The sequence below is a fragment of the Halyomorpha halys genome, unplaced genomic scaffold (assembly GCF_000696795.3).
Source record: "Halyomorpha halys isolate HHAL.00 unplaced genomic scaffold, Hhal_1.1 Scaffold282.1, whole genome shotgun sequence".
NCBI classification, from domain to species: Eukaryota; Metazoa; Arthropoda; class Insecta; order Hemiptera; family Pentatomidae; genus Halyomorpha; species Halyomorpha halys.
Genome location: NW_027110990.1, coordinates 301,895 through 322,766, shown reverse-complemented (window position 1 = coordinate 322,766; position 20,872 = coordinate 301,895). Strand labels below are relative to the sequence as shown.

Below are 20,872 nucleotides of genomic sequence, written 5' to 3'. Positions count from 1 at the left end.
CAACATATCAATGTTTCATATACAAATAACATTAAATCCTTCACAGAATACCTGGTGTAAGTTAAAATGTTTAACTGATAACAGAATGTACACATTGCGTCAACAATTAACAGTATTATCAAACAGATCACGTCTCCTACCCATAAATAAAACTATTATCACACAAAAAGTTTGTGAATGACAATTATAAAGAATAAAAAAAAAGACTTGAAATGAAACTCCAAAAATAAAAATTGATAATTTATGTATTTAAAAATTACTGATTAACTAACAATACTTTAAATGAACATACAAAGAAATTAAATAACCAAATGTATCAAAAGGCACCCTAGTAGCAAAACATTGCCTTGAACGTAAACATAAATTTATCCCATTCTTTACTTAGTCCACCGGTATTTTTCAAGGCAGTATCTTAGGTCCAATTCTTTTTACAGTTTATACAGCTGACATCCTAACCCACCCTAACACAGTCCTAACAACATACGCAGATGACACATGTACACTGTCTATAAACAAAGACCTACCACTAATGCATCACAAACTCTACAGACACACATAACATCTATTGAAGAATGGTGTCAAAACTGGAGAATCAAAATAAATCCTGACAAATCCCACCAGATCACCTTTACTCTCCGTCGTAAACCTCTGCCCTCCTGTCCTACAGTATCCTTTCTAAATACACCACTAACGCCTGATAAACAGATTCGATACTTAGGACTCCATCTTGACAAGATACTTACTTGGAATCCACATACCAGACTGAAACTACAAGGAACTGCTCGTAGATTTCGATTGCTACAAAATCTAATTGACAGATGCTCTAAACTTCCCATTCATTACAAAAAATTATTATTCACTATGATAATCAGACCAATTTGGACACATGGAATTGAGCTCTGGGGCTCCACCAAACCATCAAATTCCTCCCGCATCCAATCCTTACAATCCAAAATCCTTGATGCTCCTTATAACGTTACAAATAAACTCATCCACAAACAGATATGCGTCTTTTCATTCCAAATTACTCACTCATCCTAACTCATTAGTTCTTAATCTCTCATCCTTTACAATTCCTGATAATCCTCCTAGGCGTCCGAAAAGAAGATGGCCACGGGACCTTCTAATTTAAATTAATGCTTGTACAACCAACGGGTGGTTCCTTCCCAAGATTTTCAAGTGTAAATGAAACATTCCACATATTTACTTATTGTATTTATTATTTTTACAGTTGTAAATTACATTAAATAAATAAATAAAAAACAAAATTATCCCATTACCGGTTTCCCACAGAGTTCCTGTCTATGCCCCATAATATTCAATCTCTTTATAAATTTATCCCATTGCTGGTTTTCCACAGGGTTCCTGTCTAAGGCCCATAATATCAATCTCTTTATAAATGATTTCAAAAAGTCGATATACAACTTTCTCCCGATAATACAGTGCTTCATACCTCTTCATACAGTATTGGCACAATAGTTAACAGGCTAAATGATTTTTAAACAAACAAACATCTAAATACCTTAACAAGTTGGGGATTAGTTTTAAATATGGATAAAACTAAAGCCATCATTTTTAACAAAACGACAGCCTATACTTCCATCGACCATAAATTTAAATAATATCCCTGTCCATTTTGTCAAAACAGTTCAATACTTAGGAGTCGCTTTAAACAGCAAACTATAATTTAATCACCACATCAATTCGAAATTGCAAAACGCAAGAAAAATTCTATATCACATGAATGCATACTTTAATAAAAAATGAAAATTATCCAGTTGAAATAAATTGATAATATATAAAGCAGTACTAAGACCCATCCTAACTTATGCCTCTTCCATATGGAGGTTTACTACAACCAACAAAAAAAAATACAAGTATTTCAAAACAAATGCCTCAGAATCGTTAGTAACTATCCATATGACACTTGTGTCACAGTGCACTTGAGTCACTCTTGCTGCCTTAATGCTATTCCCCCTCCATAGGCAAGAGTGTCACATTGTCAGTAGTCTTGAATTTTGAGTTGTGTCACTTTAGAAATACTAGTGCGATATATTAATATATATATAAATCCATTATATGTATTTTATTCTATCCAATGTTACGAATTTTATTTTAACTCAATAATTTTTTTTTTTTGGTTTATTTTTTCCTCTTTCGGTTTGTTTAGCAAAATTTAAAATAGAGTAATTATGTAAAATGTAATTAGTTTCAAGAAAAATAGTATTGTATCAAAGGGTATCCTAAAACAAATACAGTAAATATTGTACATTATTTATGCAATAAAAAACATGTATAAAAAAAAATTAATTTATAGAATCAACTTATTTTACATAAAGAAAATTAGGAAACAAAATTCTAGATACCTCGAGGTTCATTAGACAAAACCTCAATAACGAATTAAAACTCAAAACTCATTTGAAAAACTTGATTTCTTTTCCGAATCAATATGAATTCGAAATAAATTATTGTGTTTTTTAAGTTGGTGTTTTTTATCTATCAGCTTAGAATTGATCAAATTATTAAAACATTAAACTATAAAAACTTTAATTTTAGGTGATTCATTATAAAATTTTTTAAGGTGGTGTTTACTAAAAAACTTTTAGGATATTTTATTAATTTTTTAAAATATTAAAAGAAATTTTAAAATGATTATATTATATACACAATTTTAATGCTGTCAACTCCTTTCCTTCAGGAGAATGTTCTGATTTGGTTACAATAACGAGGAAATTGCTGTCAGGAAAGAGGCTAATGAAGAGAGTAAGCTGGCAGGAAAAGTGAAGCCAAGATGACTGGCGGTGATGTATCAGGGGCGTGGCAGAGGAGAAGGGGATGAGAACCAGCCAATCAACGACTGTCCTGTTTCAGTTTAGATTACAATGGCGGACATTGTTACTAACGTAACAGGCAACGTAAACTTAAGCATGATGGGAGTGCACTATTCGGCTTCACTATTGCTTCGAAGAAGAGAGAGGTTATGTCGCCCCCTAAAAACAGAGGTTCATTACTAATACGCCGTATCTTTAACAATATTAACAGATCCGATTTATTTTTTATTTTTGTTTTTTGATTTTTGCGCAGATAATTTTTTTCTTTATAATTCATTTTATTGAAGATTTGCGTTATATATAAATAATTAAGTGGCTTTAAGAAGATCTAAGCAACTTAAGTCGATATTACGCACACTGTGCCCAAATTGTTCCACAGACATCTAGGGCCAAAATCATTCAAAACAAAAATAGAAAGTACGAAATCGGCTCACCGACCACAGACAAAAGGCCAAAAATGCATTTTTGGAATCAGGAGTCTATAAAACGGGTAGATTCGGTGAAAATAGCATATCAACAATTTGACGTTATTGAAATACTATCCCAGGGTGTAATGTCAGTAAAAAATAATGAAGAATAGTAACAGTAAACCTGTTTTTGTTGTTTAGAAGACATTGCATAAATTTAAATCATAAATATTTTGCTAATTAACTATTTAAAAAAATTACATTTATTATTTTCGCTCCACTCTTATTCCGATTTATCGATTCATAAAGATGACCTCGATTGTTGCAACGAGTAGAGAAAGCCTGGAGAAAGCAGAGGCAAAACGTGTCACAGCTTTATTTCGTCGATCAATCAATATTATATCATTATTAATATTTATTTCATAAATATATATATTAAAAAAATTGATTCTGTACCTCTATTAAGACCATAAACAGTCAGAGGAAGAGTACTTTGTAAGGAATTTCTGTTACTAGACTAATGGTTGTGCGAGGAGGTTATTTGGTCAAAATCACGCTCCACAGCCAGATTTTTACCGAAATAGGGTTACAAACTTTATGAGGCTGGTTCGACCCCGGAGGGTACGTATCTCTCATATATCTGTGCGAGTGCGTTGATGCATGTGATGGTGATATGAATTGTACATATAAGCAATGAGGGAGTAGCTCTGTAGTAAGGCACTGTGCTACTAGCTCCAAGGACCTGGGTTTGGATCCGGTTGTGGCAAATAATTATTTTCTGTTTCACTGTAGCCACGAGTCTGGGCTAAAATTTGGCGGTTGAGCGCCTTTCTGACCAAATCACCTCCTTGCACAGCCGTTGGGTAACAATTCTTCCTCGCAAAGTACTGCATCACTGGCCTCTTTTTTTATTATAGTATTAGAAAGAAAGTTTTTTTGTGGAGCGAAACTCAATTTTTTCTATACAAAAATATGAGCTTCTCGAGTATTAGTATGTTCGATCACCTGTTTGGATTCCGAACATCCCACTTTACTATCCAGCAATGTCATCGTGTGGTGGACGTAGTCTTGTCTTCTTTGGAGCGCGGAATGTACTGCACGGGAATCCTTTACAAACTTCGTAAATTCCTACCTCCTACATACTTTCTCATCATTCATTCCTTTCTCATTGATAGATTATTCCAAGTACACCACAATGGTTCCTATTCATCCCTCTATTCTCATTCCGCTGGTGTTACTCAAGGTAGTATCCTTGGTCCCATCCTCTAAACCGTCTATACAGCTGTTATTCCAACCAATCCTCACCACGTATGCCGATGACACATGTGTGCTCGCAGTTAATAGTAATACATTAATTGTATCCCAAACTCTCCAATCCCATATCACAGCCCTCGAAGAATGGTGTCGTAATTGGAGGATTAAGATAAATTCCAACAAATTCCATCAAATCACCTTTACCCTTCGTCGTAAACCTACCGACTACCCTACAGTTTCATTTAATAATGTTACTCTTACCCCTGTCGAACAAATCCTCTACCTTCATCTGGACAAGCGATTAACCTGGAATCATCACTCAAGACTGAGAAGACAGGAAACTACACGTCGATTTCGACTATTACAGCACTTACTGGTCAAACGGTCTAAACTTCCAAGACATTACAAAAGACTGATCTACATGACCGTAATAAGGCCAATCTGGACATATGGATTTGAGCTTTGGGGCTCCACTAAACCTTCGAATTCCTCTAGTATCAAATCATTACAATCCAAAATCCTCAATGCTCCTTACGTTGTCACAAATAAAATCATACTTAAAGACCTTAATGCTACCTATGTAACCGATCTAGCCCAAACCAGATATCACTCCTTCCATTATAAACTCCCTAATCACTTAAATCCCCTAATGTCTAACCTAGCATCAATCCTCCGAGGCCCCTGAAAAGAAGATGGCTATGAGACCAGCTAATGTAAAATGTCATTAGAGTGCTACCAATGGGTAGTTGCTCTACACGCCTGTAACACTCCATTTTAACTAAGATCAAATTTACTGGATGTATTATGTAATATACAGTTCTAAATTTCAATAATTATATTTTTAGAAAAATAGTATGTTCGAATACTTTTTCTAATTTTTCTGGTAACTTCATGATCCCGCTCTCTGGTCCTTATCAGCAAAACACTCAACCAAATGCGATTTGAGGTCTGAAATTTTTACCTTTTAAAAAATTTTCCTCAATGGCCTCGCTTTGTCATGGCGTTAACACGATTCCTAAGCGAGTTGCCAATTTCTCGGCAGTAAATATCTGATTTGATTGTTTGTTTGCTTGGGAGCAGCTCAAAATATCTGTAATCTAACTAAATCGACAGCATGATCTTTCTCCGACGAAATTCAACTTACTGGTTCAATACGCTTAAGTTATTATCTTTTTCGATTGATGTTATTAAAGGCGATCTATTTTTCGTCTCCAGTGGTAAATCGTTTTGAACAAAGGTCCGATGCGATTAATTTTTTTTTTTTTTTTTTTAATAATTTATTTATTGTTATTTACAACTGTATACACATATATGCAATAAGTAAATTTGCTGTAGGTGACATGATAAAAACATGTGAAGAATCTACCCACTGATAGAACTCCAATAACATTTCTAGCGGAGAAGATCTCGAGGCCATCTTCTTTTCAGACGCCTAGGAGGATTATTAGGTAATGAAGGAGAAGCCAGGTTAGAAACAAGTGGATTTGGGTGGTTGAGGGTATTAAGGAAGGAACGGTATCTGGTTCTGGCCAAATCGGCAACATATGGAACATTGAGGTCCTGATGGATGACTTGATTTGTGACAAAGTAAGGAGCATTAAGGATTTTGGACTGCAAGGATTGGATTCTGGAGGAATTCGATGGTTTAGTGGAGCCCCAAAACTCAACTCCGTATGCCCAGATAGGCCTTATAATAGTCATGTAAATCAGTCTTTTGTAATGGATTGGCAATTTAGACCGTTTGTCTAGTAAATGTTGCAATAGTCGGAATCTACGAGCAGTTTCTTGTCTTTTTAGTCTTGTATGAGGATTCCAAGTCAGTCGTTTGTCGAGATGTAGTCCTAAGTAACGGATCTGTTCAACAGGAATAAGTACTTTTGAAATTTAATCACAAATAATAATTCGTCTAGTTAGATGAATTTATTTCAATCCGTATTGAACCCGAATATCGAACTTCTTAACAAATCCAAGACGTCTTATATAATTTTCAATTGTTTTCTGTCTGTGTGATAAATTAATTTTCTTGCATTATCTTGCTCAGTTATAAGATGATTTGATATGGACAGTAAAAAAGTTAAATGATGATTCGATTCAATTATAACATGATCGACTAGAAAGTTGGTCGTCATTCAGTGTAAAATCAACAGAACAAAAAATTTAAAACTAAATCTGACATCTGTGTACTGTAAACAATCATAGTATAACTAACTTCACGTATTTATTTGCGAGTCGCTTTCGTGCCTTTATGACACTTTTACTTCGCGACACGTTGTGAGCAGTTTTTTTTTTGTTTTGTTTTTTTCATAAACAGTTACATATTTGGATCTGAACTAGTTTTTTACTTAACTATATTCGATTTGAAATCGACAGACATAGTGTATGGCATGAAGGCAAAGCGGACCGTGGAGTAAATGAGATTTATAGTTTCGTCCTCAGATTCATATAAAATAAATAAATGGATAAGGATAAATAAAATAAATTACGGGACTGATTTAATTTTGAACAGTGATCATTTTGATTGGCAGCAAAAACAAAACAATTATTCAATGAAGAATATGTATCAGAACGCAATACAGTTAGTAAAAAAAGTCTACATAAACCGCATTATAAATTAATTTATGAAATATTACACATTATTATGTATTAATTAAAGTTATACTTTTTTTTTCTATTAAACAAAGGTCTGATGAAGATTAAATCAGGCTTATACTATCATTTTGGAATTGAATACATACTAAACGTTTCATAATAAATGTCTGCCATTGTTTGTTATAACTAATAAGTCTACATACACGTTGATTTAATCCTTTGAAAGTACACAAACATTTAATTTTTTTTACATTCATAGAGGTTTTATTTCCTAAACGAATCAGTTAGAATCAAAGTCAAGTGAAAACAACTGCTCAAAATAGAAATTTCTCGAGAGATTAGGCAGTTAATTGTTGATCGTAAAACTACAGGGAAATCATTACGCGAAATTTATTGTGTAATTACAACATTGGAGTAACACCTCAAACGGTACGTAATTCACTAAAAAAAATAATCTAAAAATCGCTAAGGACTCGCAAGAGGCCGCATCTTAGCAAAGTTAACCGAGCTAAGCGGTTGTCATTTGCGAAAAATTACCTTGATAAGCTTATCAGTTTTGGGGACAAAGTAATTTTCATGGATGAGTCTAAATTTAATATTTTCGGTAATTCTGGCAACGTTAAAGTACAAAGGAGAAAAAATCAAGCCATGAAAATGAAAAAAGAATGTCAGATAATTAAGCACGGAGGAGGAGGAGGGATCGAGGTTTGGAGGTATGGATTCAGCTGGAGTAGGCAACTTGAAGATCATCGAGGGAATGATGGATCAATATGTATACGAAGATGTCCTAAAACATAATCTGCGACCCAGTCCTACCAAGTTAGTTCTAGGATCAAATTTTGTTTTTTATCAGGATAACGATCTTAAACATTGTGCCAGAAGGGTCGAAAAATGGTTGCTGTACAATGCTCCAAGCCAGTTAAGAACACCACCACAATCGCCTGACCTTAACCCCATAGAGAACCTCTGGCAGGATCTTAAAATGAGGCTGAGGCATTACAAAATAAGAAATAAACGGCAACTATGAGAGGTCCTTAAGGAGGAAAACGAATCCTACTTTTACAAAAAAAAAAAAAAAAATTTAGTGCAATGAATAATCGTCAATAAGCAATGAAGGAGGTCCCAAAGACCATTAGACAATTATTTGCGTTGATAATTATTTTGTTATAGAATGCATAGATGCCGCGTATGCAGATTTTTTTAAAAAAACTTATTGTTACTTTTTCTCTATCATTTTCTGTTGTGTTTTGTATAATTTTTAAACAACTTTAAAATGTACCAAATTGATCAAAAGGTCCTGTATTTGAAAGGAAAAAATAAATAAATTGTTTCATCTGTTTTTTTCTTTTGACTTTAACCCAATTTTTTTATTAATATTATGTGAATGCAGACTTTTTTTACTAACTGTATATAATTTTTACCAAATTAATTCGTATTATTATCAAAAATCGTATTTAGGGAAAAAAATAATTATTACTATTGATCTGCATGGTAAGACTTTTAAAAACAATTTTTTTCTTTAACACTAAAAAAAAAAAAAAAAAAAAAAAAAAAAAAAAAACAAGACCTTCTAGATTTAGGAACAATCATATTCCAAAATTTAACTATTTATTCTGTAATTGCATGTAACTTATTGTGTTTTTTACTTCCATTTTTTAAGATATTTTTCACTTTTTTTCATTGCACATTTTTATGTTTTGTTTTTTTTAAATTTCTGTGTTGATAACTTATTTATTTTTAAATTTTATATAATTTACAATGAAAATAAAACTTGGTTGTTTCGAAGATTTTTTTTTTCTAAGCCGACTCGTCTTGAAAAATAGGTAAAGTACTGGCACAATACATTTATTTAGTAAATTAATCCAAAGAGATACAAATAAATTACACAAAAATTAGCAGAATAGAATTAAGTTTGACGTCAACATTTGAATAAATGATGTGGCACTATTCAGCGAAACGTATAATTTGAAGATAATCACATTGTGTTAACAATAAATTTAAATTCGATTGGTCTAATATAGTGTAATCTCGGTACTCCAAATACTCTAATAATCCGAACTAGTGTAAAAAAATAACTGATGGCTGTGGCATTGACCCATTAATAAAATATGCAAGGTATTCGTTATCATGTGTATGTATGTCCGCAGAAATTTCATGAAATGCTCAAAAATTTGTTCCTGAGCAGATGCTGATGAAAGTGTTTTATTTTGATTTATTATTATTATTTTTTTTGTAGACTGCTAGAAAAAAAGTTTGTCCATAAAAACGAAACTCGAAAAATTTCTAAAGAGCGAAAAACTTTCATAACTTGTAACCAATGCAGCAAGAAATCATAAGCTTCAGATTCTTGTGATTTGAAAATTAAAAAATCTTCCCGCTTTCGAAAATTTCGAACTGCCTGTTCTTTATGTCGGGCAAAGCCAGTATCTCATTTTTCTCACTTTCTCAAGTGGGCAGTGATATATCCTTGTAGCAAGTCCTTCTCTTAAAACGTCTAAGAGAAGAAATTTCTGTACAAGTCCCAGCAAAATAGTAATAATAAATAATTTTCTTTAAAAAAATATTAATTTTTTAAAACTTTAAACAGTAATGGAAGATTGACCGATTGACCGTGTGTATTATTAATAAATGGAATATGGTACGGGTACGGTAAAAAAAAAAAAAAAAAAACTCAAATAGTGATAATTATTTTAATTGAGCTAACGTTTCGCCCCATGTTGCAGGGCTTCGTCAGGGCTGTTTTGACAGAAGACAGAGTGACTTTGACATCTGTTACAACAGCCCTGACGAAGCCCTGCAATGTAGGGCGAAACGTTGCCTCAATTTAAATAGTTATCATTATTTGAATTTTTTTTTACCACACCCGGACCATATTCCATTTATTAATTTTTAAATACTAACATTTTCAATACAATATGACAGAAGGTTACAAAATATTTTTTAAATAAATTTTACTATAAGTTGTGGATTTTATAGTAATTAATCACACGGATAATTATAAAATTTCGTCTAATAGATAATTATCAAATATAGAAGGAAAATATAAAACAACGAAATGTAAACAGATGGAGGTGGCAGTGGTTCGGTAGGTGCAGAGAACTCTACACCATGAACTGACACTACCTCACTACTATTATACCGAGGAGCCATTATGTAGGCTAAGGACAGACTCTGAAAAACATGAACCTTTGACAGATCCTACCTTTGATAGACCACTCCATCGAAGTCCTTTTCCTTCTCCATCTCTTTCAGGATATTAAGGACACTACGAAATAATAAACGATTCACAAGACTACCTCACACGAAGCCTGTCGCCGCCGAACTGAGCTGAGGTAGGTTACGACTAACGTATCTCGTCAGGCAGTCGACTCTTCCCATCTCTTTGTAAATGCAAATTTATATATTTTGTCGTCATCCATTTATCTTGGATTAAATAATGGATAAAAAACTCATCGAAAATTTATTTATTATATTATATGTAATATAAATTATATAATCATATATATTAAATTACTTTCTTATAAATATTTTTAAAGTAATTTAAGAGTGTACTAAAATCTACAGCATATTCTTTTAGTCTGTTTAACCATCAGACATCCAGAGGGGACTTGAGGGGCTCTGACCCCTCCCGAAATGATTTTTTTTTTTAATTCACTTTTGAAAATCAATACCCTAGTACAGTAAGAGAGATCTGAATTGGTCCAATAATATTAGATATTTTAATAATTTAGCAGTCCCAGGAATGCCAAAAAAAAATTAGTTAGAGATGATCAATGTTGGAGTCAAGAAAAATAAAATATTTTTCAACTATTTGAAATTGGTTAAGTTTCGACCCATTCTGCAGGCCTCCATCATGGATGTTCGTGATAGGTTGAGCTGTAAACTAATAAATGAAATGTACTCTAATATAAATTAAATTAATCTTTATTGGTAATACACCTTCATCAATCACATCGCTGATGAAGATTAAAATAGTGGGTCAAAACGTAGGTCACTAATAAATAGTTGAAAAATATTTATATTTTTCATTACTGCAATCTTTACTACCTCCTTCTAACTCATATACTATCAATCGTCTATATACATTTTTTTTTAAAATTACCCTCCCCCTCCCGAGAAGTATAATCCTGGTTATATGTCTGCCTAATATAATTCATAAGATAAAAAAAAATAAATAGAAAAATTTTGGCTAATAAAAAAAATAATAATATGAGCAATCACAAGAAATTAATTTAATTTAAAAAACATTATCTTGTACAGTTCACGCATCTCACAATTTTCTCTTACTAACCTATTAACGTGCGTGATTGTGACCAAATCACCTCCTTGCACGACCGTTGGTAGCGGTACAAATTTTTATTTTAACCTACTTACGTAGCCAAGCTTTGTTTAGGTCAGTGAGCTCGTGTTGAAGTTATCGCTATTTTTGTGATATTCGAAAACAATTAAAAACCAGCGAAGAAAAAAATTATGAAAACACATTTTTTATTTTTAAAAGTTCGTATTTTAGAATTTCTCGAGATGGGAAAAACAAATAAAAGTTTTGTTCCTTTCAAGAATACAAAAATTTAAAAAAAGATAACGAAGAAGTCAAGCGACCGAGCAGTCTCAGCATTGCTCCTTCGAATCGGATTTATCTATTTTTCTTTTTTATCCCTTAGTTAACCATAAAATTATAAAATTCTTTAATATTTTATATTTAAAAACTCTATATAATTGCTAACTACGAGAACTATTTATTATTTTCTTTTCAAATAAACAGAATTAAATGTACTTTAAATAAAGATTTTTTGAAATTTCTACATTTAAGCCCAGTGAGGCTACGTCAATGAGGATAAGAACTATCTGGTATTAAATAAATTTCTCACCGATTCACCGAATTAAATCAAAATCTTTTGAGCCCTATATAAGAAAATCGAAAAAATTTTTAAAAATCGATTCAATAAAGTAGAACTTGAAGTTGGTCGATTTTAGCAAAAAGTTGCTTTCACATCCAAGGTGTATACCCACATTAAATATGTAGTTTAATTTTCGTTTTTGAAATAGGCTGTCACAAAAACACACAGAAATTTTTAAGAGACTATGTTTTTTGGAGTTAGGAGACCTCAAAACATGTATTTCTATACTTTCCCTTAATATATATTCCATGTATAGGTAAGTGAATGTAAAAATGATAAATTGTATAATTTCCTATTCCCTAGTATGATTTTGTACCAATAGTATACATAAAAACTGAACAATAATCTTACTTATTAAGCTTTCAACATTAATAACTCATATATTTTTGTTAACATTGTCTTCTTCTTACTAACTTAAATTTTTAAAAAAATATTTATGAAAATTAATCATTTATACAATTCAACCAGCAACTTATTATATTTAAATTTCCTATTTAATTTTTTTTTTTTGAGTTTATTCCCTATTTGGTTTACATACACTTACCTACATCCCGAATCAAGCTCCAAACCATAACACCATTATTTAATATTAGAATTTTGATAAGAAGTGGATAATTTCTTTGTATGAATCGATTATTTTCTTTTTAATTTGGAATAAGTAGCTATTTTATTTGCTTACAGAAGTGGTGTCATTAACATTGTATAAAATTATTAGAAGCAAATAATTTTTTAATACAATTTTTTTCCTTCTGTTGTTTTCTTTTTCTTTTATTATCAATTTATAATTAGAATTTAGTTTTTCATCTGTTTCTTTTTTACCGATTTTATACTTATTTTCCTGCTAGACATTGTATAAAATCATTACAAGTGCATTTTTTTTTTTAATGAATTGTCTGTTTTATTATTTTTATTATTTACTTAGTAGTTAATTTATTTTTAACTGAGAATCAGAATTTATTTTATTTTTTTTTTACAGTTTTTAAATTTATATCGTACACAATATACAAAGTAAGTTATTTTTATTTTTAATTTCAGGTTAGATTTTTTATTATAATTTATTTGTTAAGTTATTCTGAAGGGACCCTGTCCCAGAATAAAATTGTTTTTCTATTCTATTATATTCCAGTTTATTGACAAATTAAAAAAAAAAAAAAACACCATAATAGATTTCTGTGCCATATTTATGAAATATTTGCTTATTTTATGTTGACAATAACACAATAAGTACTTCATAATTATGACTTTGAAATATTTTATATATACTAACATAATTAAAAAAACATGAATTTTAAGAATGGAAGATTACTTTGGTTTCCAGGTGTCTGAAAATACAAGATTCCTAAAAAAATTGAAAAGAGTTTTTACAGATGAATGACAGATCGTTGATTCAAGAATTTAATCTTCACTATTTTTAAAAATTTATTCTGTTTTTTGGATATTAGAATAGGAGTGGGAAAAAGTTGTGCTGTGTTTTTCATTAACATTTGAAAAATATCAAAAAGAGGATAAATATTGATAAAGAATTGTATTTTTTAGCCCATGGTGGAAAAGAAAAAAATATTTTCTCTCTTGAATTACAGAAGTGAATCTATTTACATTAATTATGAATTCTGCATTGATTGTTTGAAAATAAATTAAGGATATTATTATCAAGGAAATATATAATTAATTTGACAACTCGGAAAGTTTAATTGCTGTTCACAGATTTTCGATATTGTTATACTGGGTTTATGGCTTGTCCATATTAATTCCTCAGGGTAAGCAAGGTCATATAACCGGCAAGAGGCGAAGCTATACTCAAACAATCATAAATGTCAATTACATTACAAAATAAGGAGACCAGATTCTTTTCAGATTTCTGATTGTGTTTAAAAAGAACAAATAGTTTATAACTATTTTTTTTTTTATTTGTTCTTTTTTTTACCACAATCCTGACCATCTTCTTATATTTATCTTAAATCTGGGACCAGTCATAAATAAAAAATTATAGTTTAGGAAAAAATTAAATTCTTGAATATTATAATTAAAAATGATATGAATTAAAACATTAAAAAAAAATGAATAATTTTTAACATTTGAACTATATATCTTAAAAACAGTGAAATTGCAGGAACTTGTAGGTAAGTCTTTTGATTAGATTTTATACTGAAATAAGTTTCATTGCTATTCATTCTCCGTTTATAGATATTATTTATAAAAAAAAGAGAATTTAATTATGGATAACTTTGTTCCTGTGTAGATTTTCAATGGTTCAACAATAATTATATTAATCTTTGTAAGTGTCGAATTTTTAATTGAAATATAATGTACATAGGCTATTAGTCCAGTTAACACATACCGATCACTGTCATCCTCTTCACTCATCTATTATGTTTGAGATGATTGATCTGCTTTTAATCAATTTTCGATCGCTGTCAAATTTAAATACACTTCAAATGTTGAGTGTATTAAAATTTATATTTTTCTTTTTCTTTTTTTAAGGAGTAAAAACAATCATCTTTTAGTACCATTCACAACAAGAGCACTTATCCATTTTTATTTATGGTCTGTTAAATATTTTGAAAAAAATATATATATATAAGAAATATGAAAATGCACACTGTTTATGATAAGAGGTTAAGTCTTATGATACTATATCTCTTTAATAATTTCTTCATGTTTTTCAAACAGTTGTCAAATGATTTTAAAAATTGTTTAAAATATATTTACATAAACAATTAATTATAGCAATAAGCCTAAAAAATAACCCTAATTTATTCCAAAATTGTTTAATAATGTCAAAAAAAAATTATCTTGACTAGTGCTGCCACCAGCGGCAGATATTGTAACACAATGTAAGACAGCAGTGAAAATAGCAATAAATTATTTATAATGTAAGAAAATATATGAAAGATTTTTTTTTTTAATGTTACCATAATTTTTATTAAAATTCAACAAAAATAAAGTAATTATTAGTAGATGTTTTTAAGAATATTAACATCATAAATCTTCCAAATTAATTATGAATATATATTCATTACTGTTCTTTGATATCTAGTTGTAATTGATTGATTACAATGTCTTAGATTGGATGGAATACTATTTCATGATATAACAAAAGACCTCATAAAAATAAATAAATAAAATAAAAATGGATAAATTTGTTGCATCTTATATAATATTTGTCAGATATAGATAATAGTTTAGTTTAGTAAAGAATTAGATTAAGGAGGTTAGAAATAAAGGGGGTTTAAGTAATGATTTTACAATTTATAATTCATTATTGACAAAATTGTGAAATTCTCAGAAATTAACTAATAATTGATGATTTCATAATTTATTTTTTAATACTGAAGCATAAATTTGGTTAAGACTGATTCAATTATAAATTGAATCAGGACTGTCAGATTGAAACAAATTATCATCTGACAATAAATGGTTTTCATGTACTATTTTGATACCTTTATTGACCGCCACCTGGACTATCTTCCTACAATCTACTTCATACGGTCAACTATCTTCTTCCAATCATTGAATATCATCATACATAATGATCCTTGCATCTTTGGGTCTAAATTTTAAAAAAATAAATTAATGTGTTTCTAACAGGGTTTTGAGTTTTGTTCAGATATGAAAAGCATTCAAGTTTTATTATTGATAAACGACAAGTTAACTAACAATCCACTAATATATTTAATGAGATATGCAAAAACAACACATATTTTAGAACAAAAATGGCTATTTATAATCTTAAAATTTTTTCTTGAGACTGGTAATTTTTTAATAAATAATTCAAAACACTATCCAATTATAGTCTCAAAACTTTTATTTCTTTTACACGTCTAACGTTTCGGCCAATTCGGCCATCTTCAGGGACAATCTACTCAATTCACTATGAAACATATAATTTAACAACTCTAAAAACTTCATACAGGCTATTCTGCCCAGGTCAAAACATTTATATCTAATAAGTCAAATATCCATTCAAAACCACAGTCAAAATTATTTCTCTTTAAACACTATTAATACACTTTTATCACAAAGTGACTGTGGTTTTTAATGGATATTTGACTTATTAGATATAAATGTTTTGACCTGGGCAGAATAGCCTGTATGAAGTTTTTAGAGTGGTTAAATTATATGTTTCATAGTGAATTGAGTAGATTGTCCCTGAAGATGGCCGAATTGGCCGAAACGTTGGACGTGTAAAAGAAATAAAAGTTTTGAGACTATAATTGGATTGTGTTTTGAATTATTAATTAAAAAATGGCTATTTCAGTCATTTTTTAAAAAAACTTATATATTTATTATTAGAGATTAATATAGTAATTTTTTTGTATTAAATTTTAATGCAAGATTAAATTTATACATTTAAAAACAATAAACGCAAGCAGAGGCCTGTGACTTAAGGTTCTTTTTTGTATGACAGTAACATATATCGACCCTTATTTCTGAAAACCTTAGGTTTGTTTTTCAGATTGATTATTCTTTTGTTCAGAAATTTTTTATTAGTTATTGTAGCTTCAAGTCACAAATATTCATTTATTTCTTATTTTTATTTAATTTTTTTATTGATTTTGTAAATATTACAGCAAAATGTTTTTGTGAAGATGGATAATATTTGTAATTCCTTAATATGAACACTAATGAGTAGTAAAAAGTAAATTCACGGTCTTCACAAGATGTTAGTTATCTATTAATCGAGAAATATAATATTAAGTTATTTTGTTACAGGATAATGCTGAAAGTATAAAAAAAAGATATATATCTCAGGACCATTATGGATTGAAGATGTGGTAAATATGACCAATTAAGAGCAAGTAGGATCCTAATAGTAAATCAATCATACCAGATCAGTAATAAATAACCTCATCATTGGTCTCGTGAGTATAAAAGCATTGAAATATATACTAAATTATAGTATAATATAAATTATACTTTACATGAAATAAAAAAGTTATATATTATGACAGATAATAACCTAAAGAAATCAATATTTAGGAAATAATTTAAAATTAACATTTTACTGAGTAAATCACTACAAATATGTTTTAAAAAAAATTGGAGTGCCAATCATTTTCAACCAGACATTAAAACTGTAAAACTCCAAAACAAATACCCGGAAATATGATAATGATAATAATTAATTTCCTATTAAACAAGCAATTCATATGTTTTTAATTTGTATTTATTTATTTGGTGAGAGTGAGTAGCTCTATGGTAATTCACTGTGCTACTAACTCTAACTAACTATTATAGACCCGGGTTTGATCCGGCATGATAGATAATTATTTTTTTCCACGGTAGTCTGTTTGTTTGGGAGCCCTACAGGGTTTATAGAGCCTCGTAAATCGGGTACCCTTAAATAGGTAAAAATCTGGCAATCTAGTGTGACCATAGCACCTTCTTGCACAACCATTGGTCTGGTAACAGTACTTTCTTATGAAGTTCTGCACTCCTGAACTTTCATAATGATTTTGAATCTTTATTGAAATGAATGTGTTTGAATTCAATAATTTTAAATAATAATTAAAAGAATAACTTTTAAGATATGGAATTTACAGATAATTTAAAAGTTTTGAAAACCGTGAGTGTATAAAAAACCGATTAGCTGGAAATATAAATTCCATTCATTTCCTAGAATTATTTATAACAAATCACAGAAAAAGTATTTGAATTGTTATTAATAAAAAGGTTTGATTAAATATTACGTAAGGTGTAATTATCGCCTAATTTGAGCTGTACCTGAAGTTAGTTCTTAAATAACTAATTTTAATTTTTATTAATAAAAAAAAATGATACATGAGAAAGAGTAAAAAAAAAAAAAACCAAGTTATATTTGTATGATATCAAAATGGTCCAAGTATCATGATTTTTTTATATGCAGTTGAACAAGATGGAAAGTAATAATGATGGAGCACATTTAGTTGTTCAAATCATGTCCCGATTGCTCTAACAGATGATTTAATGCCAGACACAGATAGTTATAATGACAAGTTCAATAGGAAAATAACTTATAAATCTATTTAATTTGTTATTAAGTGTGTTAGTAATTAGAGCGAGTAAATGTCACTCAAGAAGGAATTACATTAGTTATATCTTTTATATGATTAATCTTCTTTGTTACAAAATTTAGTTGAGATATAATTTAATGAAAAAAATTAGAAATGGTTGGATTGTTATATTGATTAATGATTTATTAAATTTTATCTTCTTTTTTTTATCATAAAATTACAAAATTCCTTATTTAGACATTCTCAGATTATTCTAAGAATGAATAAGATGTTAGAGAATTATCTAATATGAAGAAATACAATGTATCAAAGGTCGAAATGTAACCAGGAAAAATCATTAGTAAAAACAATAAACTGGACTATTTCATAGAAACTATTCTAGTTGTTGAGTTATGATGAAGTATAACAAATTATTTCAGAAACTAATCTAGATTATTAATTCTTAGAATTTCTATGCTGAAATGATTATAAAATTACATACAAATGATTGATATTTACATAAGCAGCTTTCTTGTACATTGTTCTTATGTAAATCATATCCAGATATGTTGTGTTATAAGTTTCTATATTTGAAAATTATTATGTAAAGGATTATTATTTCTATAAATGTTTACATCAGAATTAACTCTAAAAAAAAATTTTGAAGGAAGATAGTTTGAGTGATGATCAATAAAGGTATCAAAATAATAAAGGAAAACTATTTATTGCTAACCAACATTTTGCCCCACTTTGCAAGGCATCATCAGGGCTATCAAATTAAAACAACTGTTCAGTTGTCATATTTGTTTCATTCTGACAGCCCTGAAGAAGCCATGAAAAGTTGGAAGAAACGTTGGTTAACAATGAATAGTTTTCTTATACTATTTTGATACCTTTATTGACCGCCAGCCAGACTATCTTCCTACGATATACTTCATACAGTCAACTATCTTCTTCCCATATAAAAAGAAATTTACCAATCCTTCCATAATAAACTTCCTAACCACCCAAACCAACTCGTTTCTAGCCTGGCTTCTCCTTCATTACCTAATAATCCTCCTAGACGTCTGAAAAGAAGATGGCCTCAAGATCTTCTCCTTTTAAAGTGTTTTTGGAGTTCTATCAATGGGTAGATTCTCCACATGTTTGTTTCATGTCATAATATCACTTACAGCAAATTTACTTGATGTGTATATATGTATACAGTTGTAAATAACAATAAATAAATTATTAAAAAAAAAAAGAAATTTTGTTAGTCTTTGTTAGCACTTATATTCTAAATTAAAATTGTTGAGCATGCATGGTGTTGGAAATCATTATTAGTTTAAGAATAATTTGTGTAATTAATATTGATGTAAAATTTACCTACCTACTTAAATACACAGAGTTCTCATATGTTTTAATTTGTATTGTTGTACAATAAAATGACATTGATATTTAAGACCTGGATTGGGCCGCCCGTAGCCCAGTGGTTATGCGCAGTCTTACCAATTTGAGATCTATTGGCAGTGTCGGTTCGAATCCGGCCTGGGGCGTTGGAATTTTTTCATTGAGTCGCGGTCCCATAAAATGAAAAGCTTTGACCCCCAGCCATGGTTAGTCAGTATAGGACTCCAATGGGAGTCTTGACAGAAAGCAAAAAAACCTGAACTGTAACGTAACATATTTCATATGTTGTTTGCATGCATTTTTTGAACAGCTGATCAAATATCTTTACAAATCTCTCTATTTTGAAGCAAATAGCCAAATGTTATTTTGCATTTTCGAAGATAAATATATATAATTGCGTATTTGGACGATTTCAATGAAGTACTACGAGTATATATGATAGAAATAAAAATTAATAATTTTGTTGAAGATATTCCATACTAAACTCAAAGGTTCATCTTCTATTAAAAAAATTAATAATAAATCAACAAAATGAAGCTTTAAAATTTACTTCTTGGAATAAGGATCTTTTCATTATCGCTTTTTTTTTTATTTTATTAGATATTGTAAATTATTTATCCTTCTTCAATATAATTATTGTTGTTTTTGTTTTGTTACTAATTGAAGATTTTAATTTTCAAAAAAATGTTTTATAATGTACAACATTTCAAATATATTATGATTAGTTCATTATTTATTTATTTATTCTATCTTGACCTTCATTATCATCTTACTTCCTTAGTTTTCTGTCTCTTAGTGTGTACAATTTTTGTTTTTATTTCTCTTATATCTAATTTTCTATTTTTACTTGTTATTAGGTCTCTTATTTTAAATTTAATAATCTATGTTATTTCTTATTTATATATGATTATTATTGTATATTTTACTTTTATCTCTTTTTTTCTTGTTTATTTTTATATATTTTTTTCAGTCATATTTACACAATGTTTAACCCTACCTTGGCTTACTTCTTTATATCATATTATCTTACATTGTATACATATTTTTTGTTGTTCTGTATCTTTTTTAACCATGATAAAACCCTGCAAAGTGGTAACTACTGCAACTAACTACAACATTGGTAAATAAATAGTTATTAACTATTTTTTGTTCCTTTTTGACCGCACCTCTGGCCATCTTCATATTCAGAAAAATATGGTCAATCATTTATATACAGAACATTTAAAATCATTTTCGTTTAATTCTCAATCCCTCCTATAATTTCTTTCTTACTCCAGGATTTTTTTTGTAGCCATATTAGTTGTATATTTGAATATTTTATCTGTATTATTGCATATTTAGACATTATTTCATACAGTATATTTTACATTTTTTTATTCAATACTATAAGACATATTCTGGATTTCACTGCATGAAAAGTGCTCTGATTATGAGTAAGACAATGGGTTCGCTGGGAAATTAAACAAACATAAATAACTAAATCAGTTGAGAATTCAATTTCGATAATTCAAGAAACCATCACCATTATTCAA

General features: G+C 29.4%; 1 protein-coding gene across 1 annotated transcript in view; it reads right to left on the bottom strand.

Moving 5' to 3' along the window:
* Positions 1 to 10,423, bottom strand: part of LOC106680716 (ATP-dependent translocase ABCB1) — a gene marked incomplete in the record, with an annotated part of 71,439 nt that extends 61,016 nt beyond the window's left edge. The window contains 1 exon segment of the mRNA XM_067049081.1: positions 10,284 to 10,423. Coding sequence (XP_066905182.1) covers positions 10,284 to 10,324 — 41 coding nt within the window.
* Between the last annotated feature and the right edge of the window lie 10,449 nt (positions 10,424 to 20,872).